Source organism: Pipistrellus kuhlii, unplaced genomic scaffold (assembly GCF_014108245.1).
Source record: "Pipistrellus kuhlii isolate mPipKuh1 unplaced genomic scaffold, mPipKuh1.p scaffold_m20_p_132, whole genome shotgun sequence".
Lineage (NCBI taxonomy): Eukaryota > Metazoa > Chordata > Mammalia > Chiroptera > Vespertilionidae > Pipistrellus > Pipistrellus kuhlii.
The window spans coordinates 28,176-43,261 of record NW_023425441.1 but is presented as its reverse complement, the minus strand read 5'-3'; the positions used below and the strand labels follow the sequence as shown (position 1 = coordinate 43,261).

Sequence of the window (15,086 nt, the reverse complement as noted above, 5' to 3'; positions counted from 1 at the left end):
CCTGCTCTCCCCAGGCTGGGGCCCCTCGGACCCGGGACCCGCTCGGTTCGGCCTCGGCTCCCAGGCCCCGTGTGGGGTGAGCACCGGGGGTGGTGGTGGGCGGGCTGCCGGGGGGCAGGTCTGGGCAGCGGGAGGCGTCCCGGGGCTCAGAGACAGACAGGGCCGCGGAGGGACGGGCTCAGGGCCGCGGAGGGACGGGCTCCGGCCCGCAGGTCACCCCTCCCGGAGGGACCACACCGGACGGGCACGAGGGCCGAAAGGAAGGTGAGTGAGTCGCTCTGACCGGGGCGGCTGGGGCGCTGGCGGGGGCCGTCTTCCGAGGGCAGAAAGGAGGGGCTGGGGCGCCCACTGAGGGGAGCCCGGCGGCCTCCCAGCATCCCTGGAAGAGGGGCTGGAAAAGAACGGGGGGGGGGACCCTCGGGGCCTAGACCCGGAAAGGGGGGCATGGAGGAGGACCCCGGAGCCGCTTGGCGACGTGAAGCGGGGAGGGGGGGGAGGCTGGCGGCATTAGGAGCAGAAGGTGGGGGAGCTGACGATGTTAGACGTCAGCAGGAAAACCACGTTCAGAAAACTCAGGAGCGCAGGCGCGGAGACGCAGCCGCAGGCGGGGGTGGGGCGGGTCAGTGCAGCCTGTGGGAGCTGCCGGGCTGGGTTTGGGGCGCAGCTTGCCCCCAGAGGTGCGGCATTCACTGGCTCTGGGCCCCGAACCTGGGAATCCGGGGGCTTGTGCTCCCAAACCTCCCAAACATCTCCTCCTCGGCGGTTTGGGCTCCCTCCAAGGCCAGCCCAGTCCCGCCTCCTCCAGGCAGCCTGCCTGGATTTCCGCCCTGGGCCGGCCCTAACCCCCGGTGGCCTGGGGGGGGCGCCCCCACCTTCTCCCTGGGCCTGTGGGGAGGAAAGTCCTAATGGGCCCCAGGTGGGCCCTTCCCCATCCCCCCCCCAGCCCTCCCTGTGCGCCCGGCTCACCCCTGGGGGAGGTGAGTGACCTGATAGGTGCAGCCCCCATGGGGCCCCCAGTTGGGGTCTGCTGGGGGACGGGGTGGGGTGGCCCCCAAGCAGTGACGCCTGTCAGGACGGCGGGGCAGCCGGGAGCCTCTGGGACCCTTTAACTGCTCTCAAGGCGAGGGAGCAGCTGGGGGCCCCAGCAGGAGCCCCGTCTGCAGGGGGACCCCCAAATGCCTGGAGGCGGAGGAGCATGGAGCCCTGGGTGCTTCTCCTCCGCGGGTGCGGCTGTTCGGTGTGTGTTTCCAAGGAGCAGCAGCCTCACGCTCAGGGGGGAGGGAAGGAGGGGAAGCAGAGACGGGGGGGGGGGCAGGGGGGGCTCGGACACGTCCTCGTCCCAGCAGGGTCCCCCGTCCTGGAGGAGTGGAAGCCGAGGGAGCGGGTGCGCCAGGCGGGGGCGGAAAGGGCCACGCTCGGTCCTTAATCCTCACAGGCCCCCCAGGAGGCCTGTGCGACCCCTCCCTTTTCTCCTCTTTTTAAAATCCTCGCCTGAGGATATTTTCCATGGACTTTATGGAGAGTGGAAGAGAGCGGGAGAGACAGAGAGAAACACCGATGTGAGAGAAACACATCGATGGGCTGCCTCCTGCAGGTGCCCCGACCAGGGCCCGGGCAGGGGAGGAGTCTGCAGCCGGGGTACATGCCCTTGACGGAATCGAACCCGGGACCCTTTGGTCTGCAGGCCAAGACTCTATCCTCCGAGCACACTGGTGAAAGCCCGTTGCTTTGCAGAGAGAGTGGGAGAGAAGATGTGGAGGCCCCTCCCCGCCAGGCCAAGCCCGGAGCTGGGGGGGGGGGGGATGCGAGGGGACGCGGTGGTGGAGGTGGAGGGTGGGGTCGGCGTGGCCACGGTGGCCTGGGGCTGGAGAGGCCACCGGAGCAGGGCCAGGGCCACCCCCGGCGCAGAGAGCCAGACAGAGGACCCGTCAGAACTCAAAAAAATATTTCATTTCATTCTGAATAAAAAACGGACGGACGGACTGAACCCTTGGGAATCCTGAAAACAATGGCATCACTACGGCAAAATTTCACAGAAATCATCGCAGAGTGTGGGGACGGCGGCCGGCCGGCCCGCCCGCCCGCTGTCCCGGAGGCCTCTCTGGGGAGGGGCGCGGGGCAGCGGCCTGGGGGCAGAGAGGGGCAGGCACGGGGGCGGCGCCTGGTGGTAAGGCCCTGGGTCCCAGGAACCAGGCTCAGGGCTGCAGCAGCGACGACGACGGGCGTCCTTCCTCAAGCTCCCTCCGCCTGGGAGCCCTTCCGCCCACGGCCACGGCCACGGCCACGGCCACGGCCACGCGTGGCCCACATGCCCCGCCGGGAGTGGTAATGGTGGAAGAAGTTCCGCAGGCGCAGCCGCTCCACCTCCAGGCCCGCCTGCAGGACCCTGGGCGGAGACAGGGGTCAGGGCTGGGGGGGTCAGGGCTGGGGGGTCGGGGCTGTGGGGGTCGGGGCTGGGGGGGGTCGGGGCTGGGGGGGTCGGGGCTGGGGGGGTCAGGGCTGTGGGGATTCGGGGCTGTGGGGTCGGGGCTGTGGGGATTCGGGGCTGTGGGGTCGGGGCTGTGGGGGTCGGGGCTGGGGGGGGTCGGGGCTGGGGGGGTCGGGGCTGTGGGAGTCAGGGCTGTGGGGATTTGGGGCTGGGGGGGGTCGGGGCTGGGGGGGGTCGGGGCTGGGGGGGTCGGGGCTGTGGGGGTCGGGGCTGGGGGGGGTCGGGGCTGGGGGGGTCAGAGCTGTGGGGGTCAGGGCTGGGGGGCGTCGGGGCTGTGGGGATTCGGGGCTGTGGGGTCGGGGCTGTGGGGGTCGGGGCTGGGGGGGGTCGGGGCTGGGGGGGTCGGGGCTGTGGGAGTCAGGGCTGTGGGGATTTGGGGCTGGGGGGGTCGGGGCTGGGGGGGTCGGGGCTGTGGGGGTCGGGGCTGTGGGGGTCGGGGCTGGGGGGGGTCGGGGCTGGGGGGGTCGGGGCTGTGGGGGTCGGGGCTGTGGGGGTCGGGGCTGTGGGGATTCGGGGCTGGGGGGTCGGGGCTGTGGGGGTTTGGGGCTGGGGGGGTCGGGGCTGGGGGGGGTCGGGGCTGTGGGGGTCGGGGCTGGGGGGGGTCGGGGCTGGGGGGGGTCGGGGCTGGGGGGGTCGGGGCTGTGGGGTCGGGGCTGTGGGGGTCGGGGCTGGGGGGTCAGGGCTGTGGGGGTCGGGGCTGGTGGGGGTCGGGGCTGTGGGGATTCGGGGCTGGGGGGGTCGGGGCTGTGGGGATTTGGGGCTGGGGGGGTCGGGGCTGGGGGGGGTCGGGGCTGGGGGGGGTCGGGGCTGTGGGGGTCGGGGCTGTGGGGGTCGGGGCTGTGGGGGTCGGGGCTGGGGGGGTCGGGGCTGTGGGGGATCGGGGCTGGGGGGGGTCGGGGCTGTGGGGATTCGGGGCTGGGGGGTCAGGGCTGTGGGGGGTCGGGGCTGGGGGGGTCGGGGCTGTGGGGGGGTCGGGCTGGGGGGCGTCAGGGCTGGGGGGGTTGGGGCTGTGGGGTCGGGGCTGGGGGGTGGCCTCAGGGCGGGTGGGTGCTGGCTCCCTGCCGCCCGCAGGTCCTGTCACCTGTCCAGGAGCTCCCAGTCCTCGCCGCCCCACTGGTCCCGGAACTCCTCGGTGTTCATGCCTCCGACGCGGTCGAAGTCCGACTTGTAGATGCCGAAGAGGCCGAAGCCGTTCACCTCCCAGTACCCTGGGCGGGGGGAGCCCTCAGACCCCGGCCCGGCCGGCTCCCCAGACCTCGGGGCTCCCGTCCCCCCTCTGTGCTGGCCATAACCTAGGAGCCCTGCACTCGGCAGGGGAGAGCCTGGGCGCTTGGGGGGGTCCCCACACACTGCGGGGCTTCACGGGGCCTCGAGGGGACCCCAGGCCGGCCTCGGGGTGGGAGAGCCCCCGCTGGACCCTGGGGCTGGCGGGCGGGTTACCGTGCGGGTCGGCGGGCGAGCTCCCGCAGCCCAGGCGCATGACCACGGGCGCGAAGGCCAGCCGGCCCTCCACGCAGTGCTTGCGCACGGCGTCCAGGATGCCCGGCGGGAAGTGGATGTGCAGGTCGCAGAGGAACACGATGCTGCTGGCGTCCTGGGGGCAGGGGGAGGTCAGGGAGCTGCCCTGGGGAGGCCCTCCTTCCTGCGCCCCATCCCTCCCCCCTCCTCCTCCCCTCTTTCCCCCCCATCCCGCTTCACCCACCTCCACCGCGTCCACGCCGGCCTGCAGCCCCGCTGAGCGCTCGAAGTTCCCGGCTCGCCTCAGGTACTGGTACCTGGGGGGGGGGGGGGTAGGTGTGATTCCGGGGGGCACCTGCCCAGAAGGAAGCCACGCAGGGGACAGGATGGGGCGGGGTGCGGGGTGCGGGGGCGGTACCGGGGCAGCCCCGCGGTGCGCAGCGCCTGCGCCACGTCCATGTCCTGGCTCTCGAAGTCCACGAGGACGACGCTGAAGTGCGAGTCCCCAGTGCGCGCGTGCAGCGCCGCCATGTCCGCCAGGAACCGGGCCACCCAGCGCGCCTGGTTCTTCACTGGGTTGGGGGGGGGAGGGGAACCGTTCCAGCGCCGGCACTCCCTCCCCCAGACCACCGCGTGCCCCCGGACCATGGCGTGTCCCCCAGACCAGCGGCTCCCTGCCCTGCCCACGAGACCTCGAGCACCCCCACCACCCAAACCAGTGCCTCCCAGCACCCCGCGCGCCCCTGGCACCCCGCTCCCCCGCACCCGCCCGGCCCGGGGCCCCCGTGCACCGAGGCCCGCGCGCCCCGGGACCCCCGCGCACCCGGCACGATGAAGTGAACCGTCACGTCCTGGCGCCAGGCCAGACGCAGGGGCCGGCAGAGCTCGGGGAGGCCGTCGGGGCCCGCGGAGGCGGCGGGGGCTGCGTTGGCGGCACCGGCGGAGGCGGCGGGGGCGGGGGCGGAGGACCGGGCGGCCGTGGGCTCCGGGCTCTCCTCCTCCCAGTCGGGGTCCCCGGCGCGGGCGCCCGGCAGCCGCAGGAAGACGAACTCGGACAGGCGGCGGCGGCCGGCTCCGCGCTCCTGCAGCTCCAGCTCCAGCAGGAAGCGGCTGCCGCGCGCCGAGTCCCGGCGCTTCTCCACGTTCACGATCCGCAGGAGCGCGAACCGCCTGCGGGCGGAGGTCAGCCGGGGTCAGCCCGCTCCGCTCTGCGCCCGCCCCCGCCCCCCAAGGAGGGCCCCCTGTGCCCCACACCGCACCCCGCAGTCCCAGAGGGAGGCGCCCCCGCCCCGGTCTGTCCACTCCGCCTCCGAGTCCTCCCCACGCGCCCAGGGCGCCAGGGCACCCTCCCCTCCCCACGCAGGACGAGGCCTGGCGTCTGACGCTGCGTCCTCGGACGTCTCCAGCCTGAGGCCTCAGGACCCCTGCTACAGAGCAGACATTCTTTTCCCACGGGTCCTGGTCCTGGGGTCCCTCTGGCCAGCTTGCCCCTCCTCCCCCTCCCGAGAAGCCGCCGGGGCCTCCCTGGCACTAGTGCAGGGGCTGCCCTGGTCCGAGAAGTAAGCCAGTGGGCCTGCCTCCATACCTTCCCCTTCCATCCTCCCTGCTGAGCCCCTTCCCTGCCCTCCACTCTGCCCGCCCCCCTAAAAAATATTATTGATGTCAAAGAGGAAGGGAGAGGGAGAGGGAGAGGGAGGGAAACATCCATGGTGAGAATCACTGATCAGCTGCCTCTGCCTCCTGCACGCCCCACCCTGGGGACGGAGCCACAGCCGGGCATGTGCCCTGACCGGGAATCGAACTGTGACCTCCTGGTGCCTAGGCTGGCACCGGGCACCCATCTGCCCTCACACTCCCTGCCTGTGGCAGAGGCTCCTTCGGTCCTGGGAAAACAGGACCCTAACCTCCGCCCTCCGCCCTCTGCGCCCCCTCCGCGCAGGGCCCCGCCCCCTGCCCGCCCACCCGGCGTGGCGCGCGTGCAGCCGCTCCATGTACTGGGCCACCACGTCCACGGCCTCGGCCTCGGCCAGCTGCAGGTTCCCGGACACATTGCAGCGCAGGTCGTTCCAGTCGGAGCGCAGCAGCTCGAAGTCCACGGCGCCCACGCTGAACGTGCGCTGCCAGTCGATGGCCTCCTCGCGCCAGCGGCCCGCGGCCTCCTGGCTGTCCTCCTGGCTGTCCTCCGGGGCCTCGACCTCCGGGGCTCCATCCTCCCCCTCCTCCTCCTCCTGCCCCCCAGAGGGCCGCGGCCGGGCAGCTGGGGAGAAGCTTAGGAAGGCGGGGGCCGGGCGCGCCTCCGGGGGCGCATGTGAGTCCTCGGCGGGGGCCGTGGGTCCGAGTGGCGGTGCCCGGCTGCCCAGCGCCCCGGCAGGCGCCTTGGGCTCCGTGGCCCGCGGGCCGCCGGTCCTGTGGCCTCCGGTCCGGGGCGGAGGCCAGGGTGGGCGGGGGGGCGCCCGCAGCCGCACGCGGGGCCGCGGCCGGGGGCGCGGGAGGAGGCCGGGGAAGCGCGGCCAGGGCGCACGGCCTGCACCCAGAGGTGCCGGGGTCGGAGTAGGTGCCCGCGGGCCCGGTCGCACCCGCGTCACGTAGACCTTGGGGGGCGGCCGCGCGGCGGGGCGCGGGGGCGGGCGGCCCAGGAGCAGGGGCCGCGGAGGGACAACGGGGGGCCCAGCGGAGCGCGCGGGAGCGCCAGGCGGCGGGGCGCTCCGTGCGGGGCGGCGTGGGCGCGGCGGGCGCGGCTCCGGCCTCGGAGGGGGGCGCAGGGCTGCGGGGCGCAGGAGTGCGGTGCGCAGGGCTGGGGGGGGCGGCGGCTTTGCACCGGGGCCCCCTCCGTGGGCTCCAGACTGGTGAGCAGCTCCCCCTCCTCCTCTTCCTCCAGGAAGTCTGCGGAGAGCGGGCTTCAGCCGGCCCCCGAGGGGCACGGGGTGTGGAGGGGGCACCGGGGGTGTGGGTGGACGCCCGGGGCGCGCACAGGGGGACCCTCACCCTCCGGGCTGAGGAACAGGAAGGCTCGGCGCTGCGCCTGCTCCGTGTCCGGCCCCGCCTCCTCCCGGTCCATCTTCATGTACTTGTAGAACCCGAACCTGGGCGGGCGCGGAGGGTCAGAGGCTCCCGAGGGGCGCCCTCCCCGCGCCCGCACCCCACCTCCGCCGGCGGCACCCGCCCTCCCAGGCACCCGCCCTCCCAGGCAGCGCCCACCTTCCCAGGCGGCACCCACCTTCCAGGGACACCCACCTCTCCAGGTAGAGCGGGGACTCGCGGTAGAAGCACTTGTTGTCCGTCTCCATGTGCGTGAGGCGCGTGTGGTCGTTGGGGTAGACGAAGGGCAGGTACACCTGGCGCGGGACAGGGCTGAGGGCGGGGCGGGGGCAGGCCGGGCGGGGCAGCCTGGGGGGCAGCCTGGGGTGCGGGGGGCAACTTACAAACTGCAGGCCCTGGTAGCGGGCGATGGGGAAGTCCTTGACCACGTAGGTGGGCGCGTAGGCGCAGGGCTCCAGCACGTCCTCCAGGCGCGACGGCTCCAACGCGCGGCGCTGAGGGGGAGCTGGTCAGAGCGCCGGCCCGGACCCCCTCCCCCCACAGCCCTCCTCCTCCTCCCCCACCCTCCCCCACAGCCCTCCTCCTCCCCCACCCTCCCCCACAGCCTCCTCCTCCCCCACCCTCCCCCACAGCCTCCTCCTCCCCCACCCTCCCCCCACAGCCCTCCTCCTCCCCCACCCTCCCCCACAGCCTCCTCCTCCACTCCTCCCCCCACAACCTCCTCCTCCCCACCCTCCCCCCACAGCCCTCCTCCTCCCCCACCCTCCCCCCCTCCCTCCTCCTCCGCCACCCTCTCCCCCACACCCTCCCCCTCCACGCCCTCGCCCCCACAACCTCCTCCGCCTCCCCCCACAACCTGCCCTCCTCCCCACCCTCCCCCCACAAGCCCTCCTCTCCCCCACCCTCCCCCCACACCCTCCCCTCCCCACGCCCCTCCCCCCACAGCCTCCTCCACCCCCCCGCCCCCCACACCCTCCTCACTCCCCCCCCGCCCCCCACATCCCTCCTCTTACCCCACCCCTCCCCACAACACCTGCCCGCCCACGCCCCTCCCACGCCCTCACCCCACAGCAGTCCTCCTCCCCCCTCCCCCCACAGCCCTCTCACTCTCTCCCCCACCTCTCCCCCCTGCCCTCCTCCTCCGCCACAGCACCCTCCTCCCACAGCCTCCTGCCTCCCCACCCTCTCCCCTGCCTCTCCTCCCCACCGCGCCCCCCGCCCTCCTCCTCCTCCTCCCACCACGCCCCCAGCAACCACCTCCCCCTCCCACGCCCATCCCCCAGCAACCACTCCCCCTCCCACCCCCCACACACCTCCCCCCAACCTCCTCCTCCCCACCCTCCCCCCACAGCCTCCTCCTCCCCCACCCTCCCCCCTCCCTCCTCCTCCGCCACCCTCCCCCACACCCTCCCCCTCCCACGCCCTCCCCCCCACAGCCCTCCTCTTCCCCCACCCTCCCCCACACCCTCCCCCTCCCACGCCCTCCCCCACAGCCCCCTCACTGAGGAAGAAGGTGTCCCGCGGGTCCGGCCGCAGCATGTCAGCTCTGGGCTCCTCGGGTGGCGGGCGCCCCCCCACGTGGCTGGCCGGGGACTGCGGAACATGGGCCACGTGGTCCATCTTCAGGGAGGACTCATCTGGGGGCGGAGGGATGTGTGGGAACCCCATCACCCTCCCTGCCGCACCCAGAGGCCCCAGAGGCCGCCCCTCCCCGCGGCCCGCGCACCTGTGTACAGCGAGAGGTGGGCCGGCCCTATGACCTCGAACCTCAGGCCAGGCAGGAAGGCGCGCCACTGGGGGGAGAGGGTGGTCAGGGCGGAGGGCGGGGAGGGGGCTTCCTGATGGGGCAGCTCCCGGGGGGTGGGAGAGGGGTCCTGGGAAGGGGCAGGGAAGCTGGGGTGACCCAGAAGGGGGGCCTGGCACGGCTCCCTCACCTCTGACCGTGGTTCCGCCCCCACCCCTGCAGCCACTGGGCGCCATGCTGCCCCCCCCCCCCCCCGCTGCTCCTCAGGCTCCTTTGCAGACCCTGTCTCTCCCCCTCCTCTCAAGTTGGGGTTCCTGGGGGCTGTCTTGGGCCCTCTCCCCTTCCCAGCTCACCCTGGGCCCTGTCAACTACCCCCCCCCAGCTCCTGCAGTCAACCTGCTGAGCTGAGCTTGGGGGACACCCGCCCCAGACACCACACACCTGCCACATCCCGGAGCTGGGGTGGGCGCCCTGGTCCCCCCAGGTCACTGGCCCCCCAGGTCATCTCAGCCAGCGTCCTGCCCCCCCCCTTCACCCCCACCTCCCCGACCAGGGACCCCGGGTCCCGCACAAGTGTTTCCCCCGCCCCCCGCTGCCTGCAGCTGTGCAGGGCCGGGGGCTCCGGGGGCTCCTGGTGCACCCCCATCCTCTCCCCACGGGGTCCCCCCTCCCCTCGTGAGGCTCTCCTCTTCCCAGGGCCACGGGCTCCAGGCAGCCTCCCCGCAGTGCGGCCCCCTGGGTCCCTGAGGGGCCGCCCGCCACCTAGACAGGAAGCTCAGTCATCGTCCCTGAGGGGGGGGTCAGAGGGGAGCGGGGTAGGCAGGGGGGGGGCAGAGGGGAGCGGGGTAGGCGGGGGGGTCAGAGGGGAGCGGGGTAGGTGGGGGGGTCAGAGGGGAGTGGGGTAGGCGGGGGGAGGGTCAGAGGGGAGCGGGGTAGGCGGGGGGGTCAGAGGGGAGCGGGGGGGCTCAGAGGGGTGCGGGGGGGGGGGTCAGAGGGGAGCGGGGGGGCTCAGAGGGGAGCGGGGTAGGCGGGGGGGGGGGGCGCACTCACACCCACTTCCACGTGGTCGGAGCCCCGGTCGTCCTGCTTGTGCAGCAGCTCGAAGTAGTACCTCCGGGAGGCCATGAGCCTGGGGACAGGGGAGTCAGGCCGGCCCGCGGCCCCAGGAGCGGGGGGGGGGGGGGGGGGGCGGGGGCGCAGGGCCGCCAGATGCAGCGTGAAGTCACCCAGGCCCTCCTGCACACGCATGCACACGCGTGCACACGCACTCCCAGCCACTCACCGCCGGGGCTTGGACGTCTGGGAGCTGAACTTGGTGAACTCTCCGGGCGCCGTCCACTCTGAGCCGGTCTGGGGGTGACATGGGGGGTGGATGGGGTCCCCCATTCCTTAGGAGCCCCAGCCCACCCATCCCATCCCTAAGAAGCTGCAGGAGACTGACGGAGGCCACAGGAGGCCAGGGGAGGGGGGTTGGAGGCAGGTGTGGGTGGAGGGCGGGGTTGGGGTCAGCGGGGGGCGGGCAGTGGGGGTACCTTGCCCACAAAGGCCACCAGCTGGGCGCCCGCCGGGCTCTCATTGGGGCTCAGCCAGAACTCGGAGTTGTCGTCGGAAGCCACGGAGAACTGGACATCTCCTAGAGTGCAGGCCGGGGCTCAGGAGCCGGGGGCCTTCGGGGCGCCCCCCACACCCCTAACCCCGGCCCCGGCCCCACCCGCACCGTCTCTGGCTGGGTGCAGGAAGCCGAAGATCCGGAGCCCGTAGTTCTTCCACTTGGGGGACACGGCCAGCTTCTTCACCGTGGTGCGCGTCTGGGGGCAGCGACCTCCGTCAATGCCCTCAGTCCCCCCCCACCCCCCGCCAGCTGTCCCTGCGCGCGCGCGCACACACACACACACACACACACACACCCCACACTCACGTGAGGGAACAGCGGGAAGTGCAGGTTCCTCCTCAGGTGGCCCACGGCGCCCCCGCACCAGTCCTCGAACACGTGCAGGTTCACCTGCCCTTTGTACTGGGGGAGGATCTCATGTTCCACACAGCCCCCCGCCCGCCCCTCTACCCCCCTGCCCCCCGCCCGCCCCTCTACCCCCCTGCCCCCCGCCCACTGCCCCCTGCCCCCCCACTGCCTCCCCCTGCCCCCTGCCCCCCTGTCCCCGCCCGCTGCCCCCTGCCCCCCCACTGCCTCCCCCTGCCCCCTGCCCCCCTGCCCCCGCCCGCTGCCCCCCCACTGCCTCCCCCTGCCCCCCACCCACTGCAGGCTGCGGAGCTCACCTCCTCCCGCCAGGGGGGCGCCTGATGGGTGAGGTTCAGGGGGGGCGGCCTTCCTGCTCCCCTGGGAAACAGCGGGTTCAGGTCCTGGCTGCTGGGCTGCCGGAGAGAAGGGGCCCGGGTCTGAGCTGGGAATGTCTCCTCACCTCGGCCCCACAGAGCCGGCCACGTGAGCCCACGCCCGGCCACGTGGGGCTGCACCCTCCCCGCCCACAGCCCACAGTGCGGAACGGGGTGCCCGCCACGGCCCTCACCGCCGGCTCCTCCTCGCGGCTCTCGCTGGAGTCCTCAGCCCCCTGCGTGGACAGTGCTGCCCGGGCCCCGCGGCTGTCCGTCACGCCACTCGGCTTCTCGCCGTCTGTGGGGCACAGGGGTGTGGCCGGGCGGGCGGGCTTTCTCCAAGGCTGCAGCCCTGCCGCTGGGGTCCGGCACCCGGTCCACGTGGCCGGGCCAGGACAGGAAGGCCCTGTCTCCTGCTGAGGCCCCTTACGGTCCCGCCTACCAGCTGCCCCCCTCCACGGGGACGAGCTGGGTGCTTGTCCCACAGCCCCCGTGGGGACACACACACACAGAGCCTGTGCCCGGCTTCCCCCAGCCCCGGGCAGCTCTGAGGGAGGGTTCTGTGCGCACCCCCATCTGGCCATCCTCGCCAGCGGCCCCGCCTCCGGGAAGCCCCCAGGGCTTCCCCGGGCCCTCGGCACCGTCCCAGGAGCGGGGACGGCCTGGGTCTGCCTTTCCCGGTCGGAGCGCTGCCGGCTGGCCAGTGCCCCAGCTGGGCGATGCCACCTGCTGCCCGTGAGGCGGGTCTGGGACCAAAGGGGCCTGGCACCAGCCCTGGCAGAGCCGGGACAGCACACGGGGCGGGTGCTGGCGGGTGTGCGGCCAGGGAGGCCTGGAGGGACACTGCCCCTGGGGACCTCTCCCAGGTCTGACTGTGAGCTTCTCCCCAACTCCCCACCCACCCCCTCCTGGAGCGCCCTCCGGGGTCACCGAGCCAGGAGCCCCCGCGGCTCCAGGGCCACACCCGGGCTTTGCCCTCCACGGCCATCCCTCCATCCAGAACCCCTGGCGTCCTGCGGACACATGGTCTCCAGCCCGTCTCTGGGGAAGGTGGCCGCCCGTGGTCTCCCGCCTGGGAGACCCTGTGGCACCGCCCACCTGGTCCTCGCCTGTCCCTATCCAGCGGGGAGGTGAGCCCCCAGGGCCTCCCTGAACCCCACAGCCCGGCCTGAGGCCCACTCCCGCCGAGCTGCCTGTGGGCCTGGGGTGCAGCGGGGCCCCGCCCAGGCGGCCACCACGGTGCCGCAGGGCCCAGGCCACAGGCCCCGCCCCCGCGGACTCTCCCCAGCGCGGCGGCCGGAGCCCAGGAGGGGCTGCGAAGGCCACAGGCGGGGCAGGTGGGTCTGCCAGGCTGCCCAGGAAGGCGCCTCGCGGGGTCCCCTGCCCTCAGAGTGGGGTTCCCACGCCTCCCCCTTCTGCTGAGCCAGCTCCCGGGGCTGAGGAGGCCGCTGGGGACTGTGGTTGCTCAGAAAGCTGCGCAGGCGGTTTGCCCCGAGTCACGCTCCGGCTGCTCGCTGGAGGGCGGTGGGGCTTTTAGGGCTGAGCAGAAGGCGGCTGGGGCGCCCGGGGGCTGGGAGGGGGTGGCCTGGGTCTGTGAGGCCAGGTGCTGGGGTCACCACAGGAGGCAGAGGGGCCTCAGCGACTGGGGTGGTCAACGTCCCTCTCCTACGTTTTCCGGAGGCAAGTCCCCAGCCCTTCCCCGTCCCGAGGACCCCGCTCCCGGAGGAGGGCCGGGCCGCCGGCTGGGTGCCCCTCCGAGTGCCCCCCTCTCCTGGGTCCAGGGGGCCTGTCCCTCCTCCGATCGCACCCGGGGTTTCCAGCGGCTCCTGCTGCTGGGATGCTGCTCCCGGACGTGTCAAAGGTCACCTCCTCCAGGAGGCCTCCGGGGTTCCCAGCTCCGGGCAGGACCCCGCCCCGGCTCTCCCACCGGCCCGCCAGGGGCCTGGAGAGCTCCCCCAGGCTGGTCCCCCACACAGCCCGGATCCCAGGCCACGAGGACACCCCTCCCCGCAGTGGGGAAAGCGCGGCCCGCTGCGGGCACAGAGGTCCCGGGGGCCCGGCGGCAGGGCCTGGGGGAGCCCCGTCCCCCCAGGAGCCCCGCACCCAGTCGCTCAGCTCCAGGCGGACCGAGTCCGGGGCGCTCCCGGGAGGGTGGGCTGCTGGCGGATGACGTCACGGGCGTCCGGCCGTCCGGACCGCGCCCCCTCCCCGCCGGCCCGTCCCCGCCCGTGGGCCGCGGGAGCCGGGAGGCCGCGGGTGTGCGCGGTCCGGCCGCCCGGGAGCGGCGCGGTGGGGGCCCCGGCCCAGGCCCCCCGGCCCAGGCCCCCCGGCCCCGTACCTCGCCCGGAGCCCGGCGGGCGGGCGCGGCGGCGCGGGCCCAGGCGGCCGCAGGTGAGCCAGGCGGCGGCGCAGAGCAGCAGCAGCAGCAGCAGCAGCTTGGCCCGGCGGCGGAGCTTCTTCACCGGCAGCCGCGGCATCGCCCCGCCCGCCGCCCTCAGCGGGCCCGCCGGCCCCGCATGGCCCGTCCGCCCCGGCCCCGGCCCCGGCGGCGGCCCGCGCCCCCTCCCCGCCGGGCTCGGACCCCACCGCCCGGCCCGTTCGCCGGGCATCCACGCTGCGGGCCCCGCCCGGCCTGCGCGGCGCCGACCAATGGGGCGCCGGCGGCCCCGGCGCAGCCAATCCCGGCGCGGGGAGCGGGCGGGGCGGGGCCAGGCCGTGCGGCGTCTCCACGCAGCGTCCACCGCAGCCACCGCATCCTCCGCACCCACCGGGCTCCTGCCGCGGCGCGGGGGCGCGGGGGCGCGGGATCCGAGGTGCCGGGCGGGGGCGGCTCGGGACGAGGGGCTGGAGGGTCAGAGGTGCAGGTGGGCGGGGATGCGGGGCAGGGGGGGGCGGGGGATGGGGATGGGGAGGTGCAGGTGGGCGGGGGTGCGGTGGGGCCGGGGGCGCGGATCCGGGGTGCGGAGCGAGGGGGGTGCGGGACGAGAGGCGGGGGGGGGGGGGGCGGTGCGGAGGCCCCAGGGGTCAGAGGTGCAGGTGGGCATGGATGCAGTGGGGATGGAGGATGGAGGGTGCGGTGGGGCGGGGGGGTGCGGGGCGGGGAGCCCCGGTCGGAGGAAAGCCGGGGCTGGAGGTGCGGGGGGAGGGGGATGGAGGTGGGAAGGTGCGGTGGGGGTGCGGTGGGCGGGGGGACGGAGGCGGAGGGGCGGGTGTGAGGTGAGGGGCGGGGGCGGGACCGGGAGGAAAGCCGGGGCGGGGGGGGGGGGGGGGGGGGGGCGCCGGGGGTGCGGTGAGTCCCGGGGTGCGAGACCGGAACCCGGTCGGAGGAAAGTCGGAGGAAAGCTGGGGAGGAGGTGCGGGGAGGGGGCAGTGGAGGGGGAATGGGGGGTGGGAAGGTGCAGGGATGGGGGGGGCGGTCGGAGGAAAGCTGGGAACGAGGTGCGGTGGCGGGGGGGGGGGTGAGGTGGGTCCGGTGGTGCGGGGGTTGGGTGAGGTGGGCGTGAGGGCGGGGTGCGGGACGGGAACCCGGTTGGAGGAAAGCCGGGGATGGAGGTGCGGCCAGAGCCCCGGGGCAGGGACAGGACGCTCTGAGGACACGGGGTGGTCAGGGCGCGGACACGGCGGGCACCGGTGGGGGATGGACCCGGTGGGGATGGACCCGGTGGGGGATGGATCCGGGGGAGGATGGACCCGGTGGGGATGGACCCGGTGATCCGGTGGGGGATGGACCCGGTGATCCGGTGGGGGATGGACCCGGTGGGGATGGATCCGGTGGGGATGGACCCGGTGGGGATGGATCCGGTGGGGATGGACCCGGTGGGGATGGACCCGGTGGGGGATGGACCCGGTGGGGATGGATCCGGTGGGGGATGGACCCGGTGGGGGATGGACCCGGTGGGGATGGATCCGGTGGGGGATGGACCCGGTGGAGGATGGATCCGGTGGGGGATGGACCCGGTGGAGGATGGACCCGGTGGAGGATGGATCCGGTGGGGATGGACCCGGTGGGGGATGGACCCGGTGGGG

At 74.4% G+C, this 15,086-nt stretch overlaps 1 protein-coding gene across 1 annotated transcript; it reads right to left on the bottom strand.

The window, feature by feature from the left end:
* Positions 1-1,975: 1,975 nt before the first annotated feature.
* B4GALNT4 (beta-1,4-N-acetyl-galactosaminyltransferase 4) lies at positions 1,976-13,637 on the bottom strand. The gene is given in 23 exon segments (XM_045581085.1): positions 1,976-2,108; positions 2,152-2,386; positions 3,570-3,696; positions 3,929-4,082; positions 4,191-4,263; positions 4,365-4,518; positions 4,770-5,116; positions 5,909-6,603; positions 6,605-6,710; positions 6,742-6,829; positions 6,932-7,029; positions 7,181-7,281; positions 7,369-7,490; positions 8,488-8,622; positions 8,712-8,778; positions 9,780-9,858; positions 10,012-10,079; positions 10,262-10,362; positions 10,447-10,537; positions 10,648-10,743; positions 11,004-11,099; positions 11,255-11,358; positions 13,399-13,637. Coding segments are annotated over 22 exon segments (3,195 nt in total). The 5' UTR covers positions 13,538-13,637; the 3' UTR covers positions 1,976-2,108; positions 2,152-2,232.
* Positions 13,638-15,086: the final 1,449 nt, after the last annotated feature.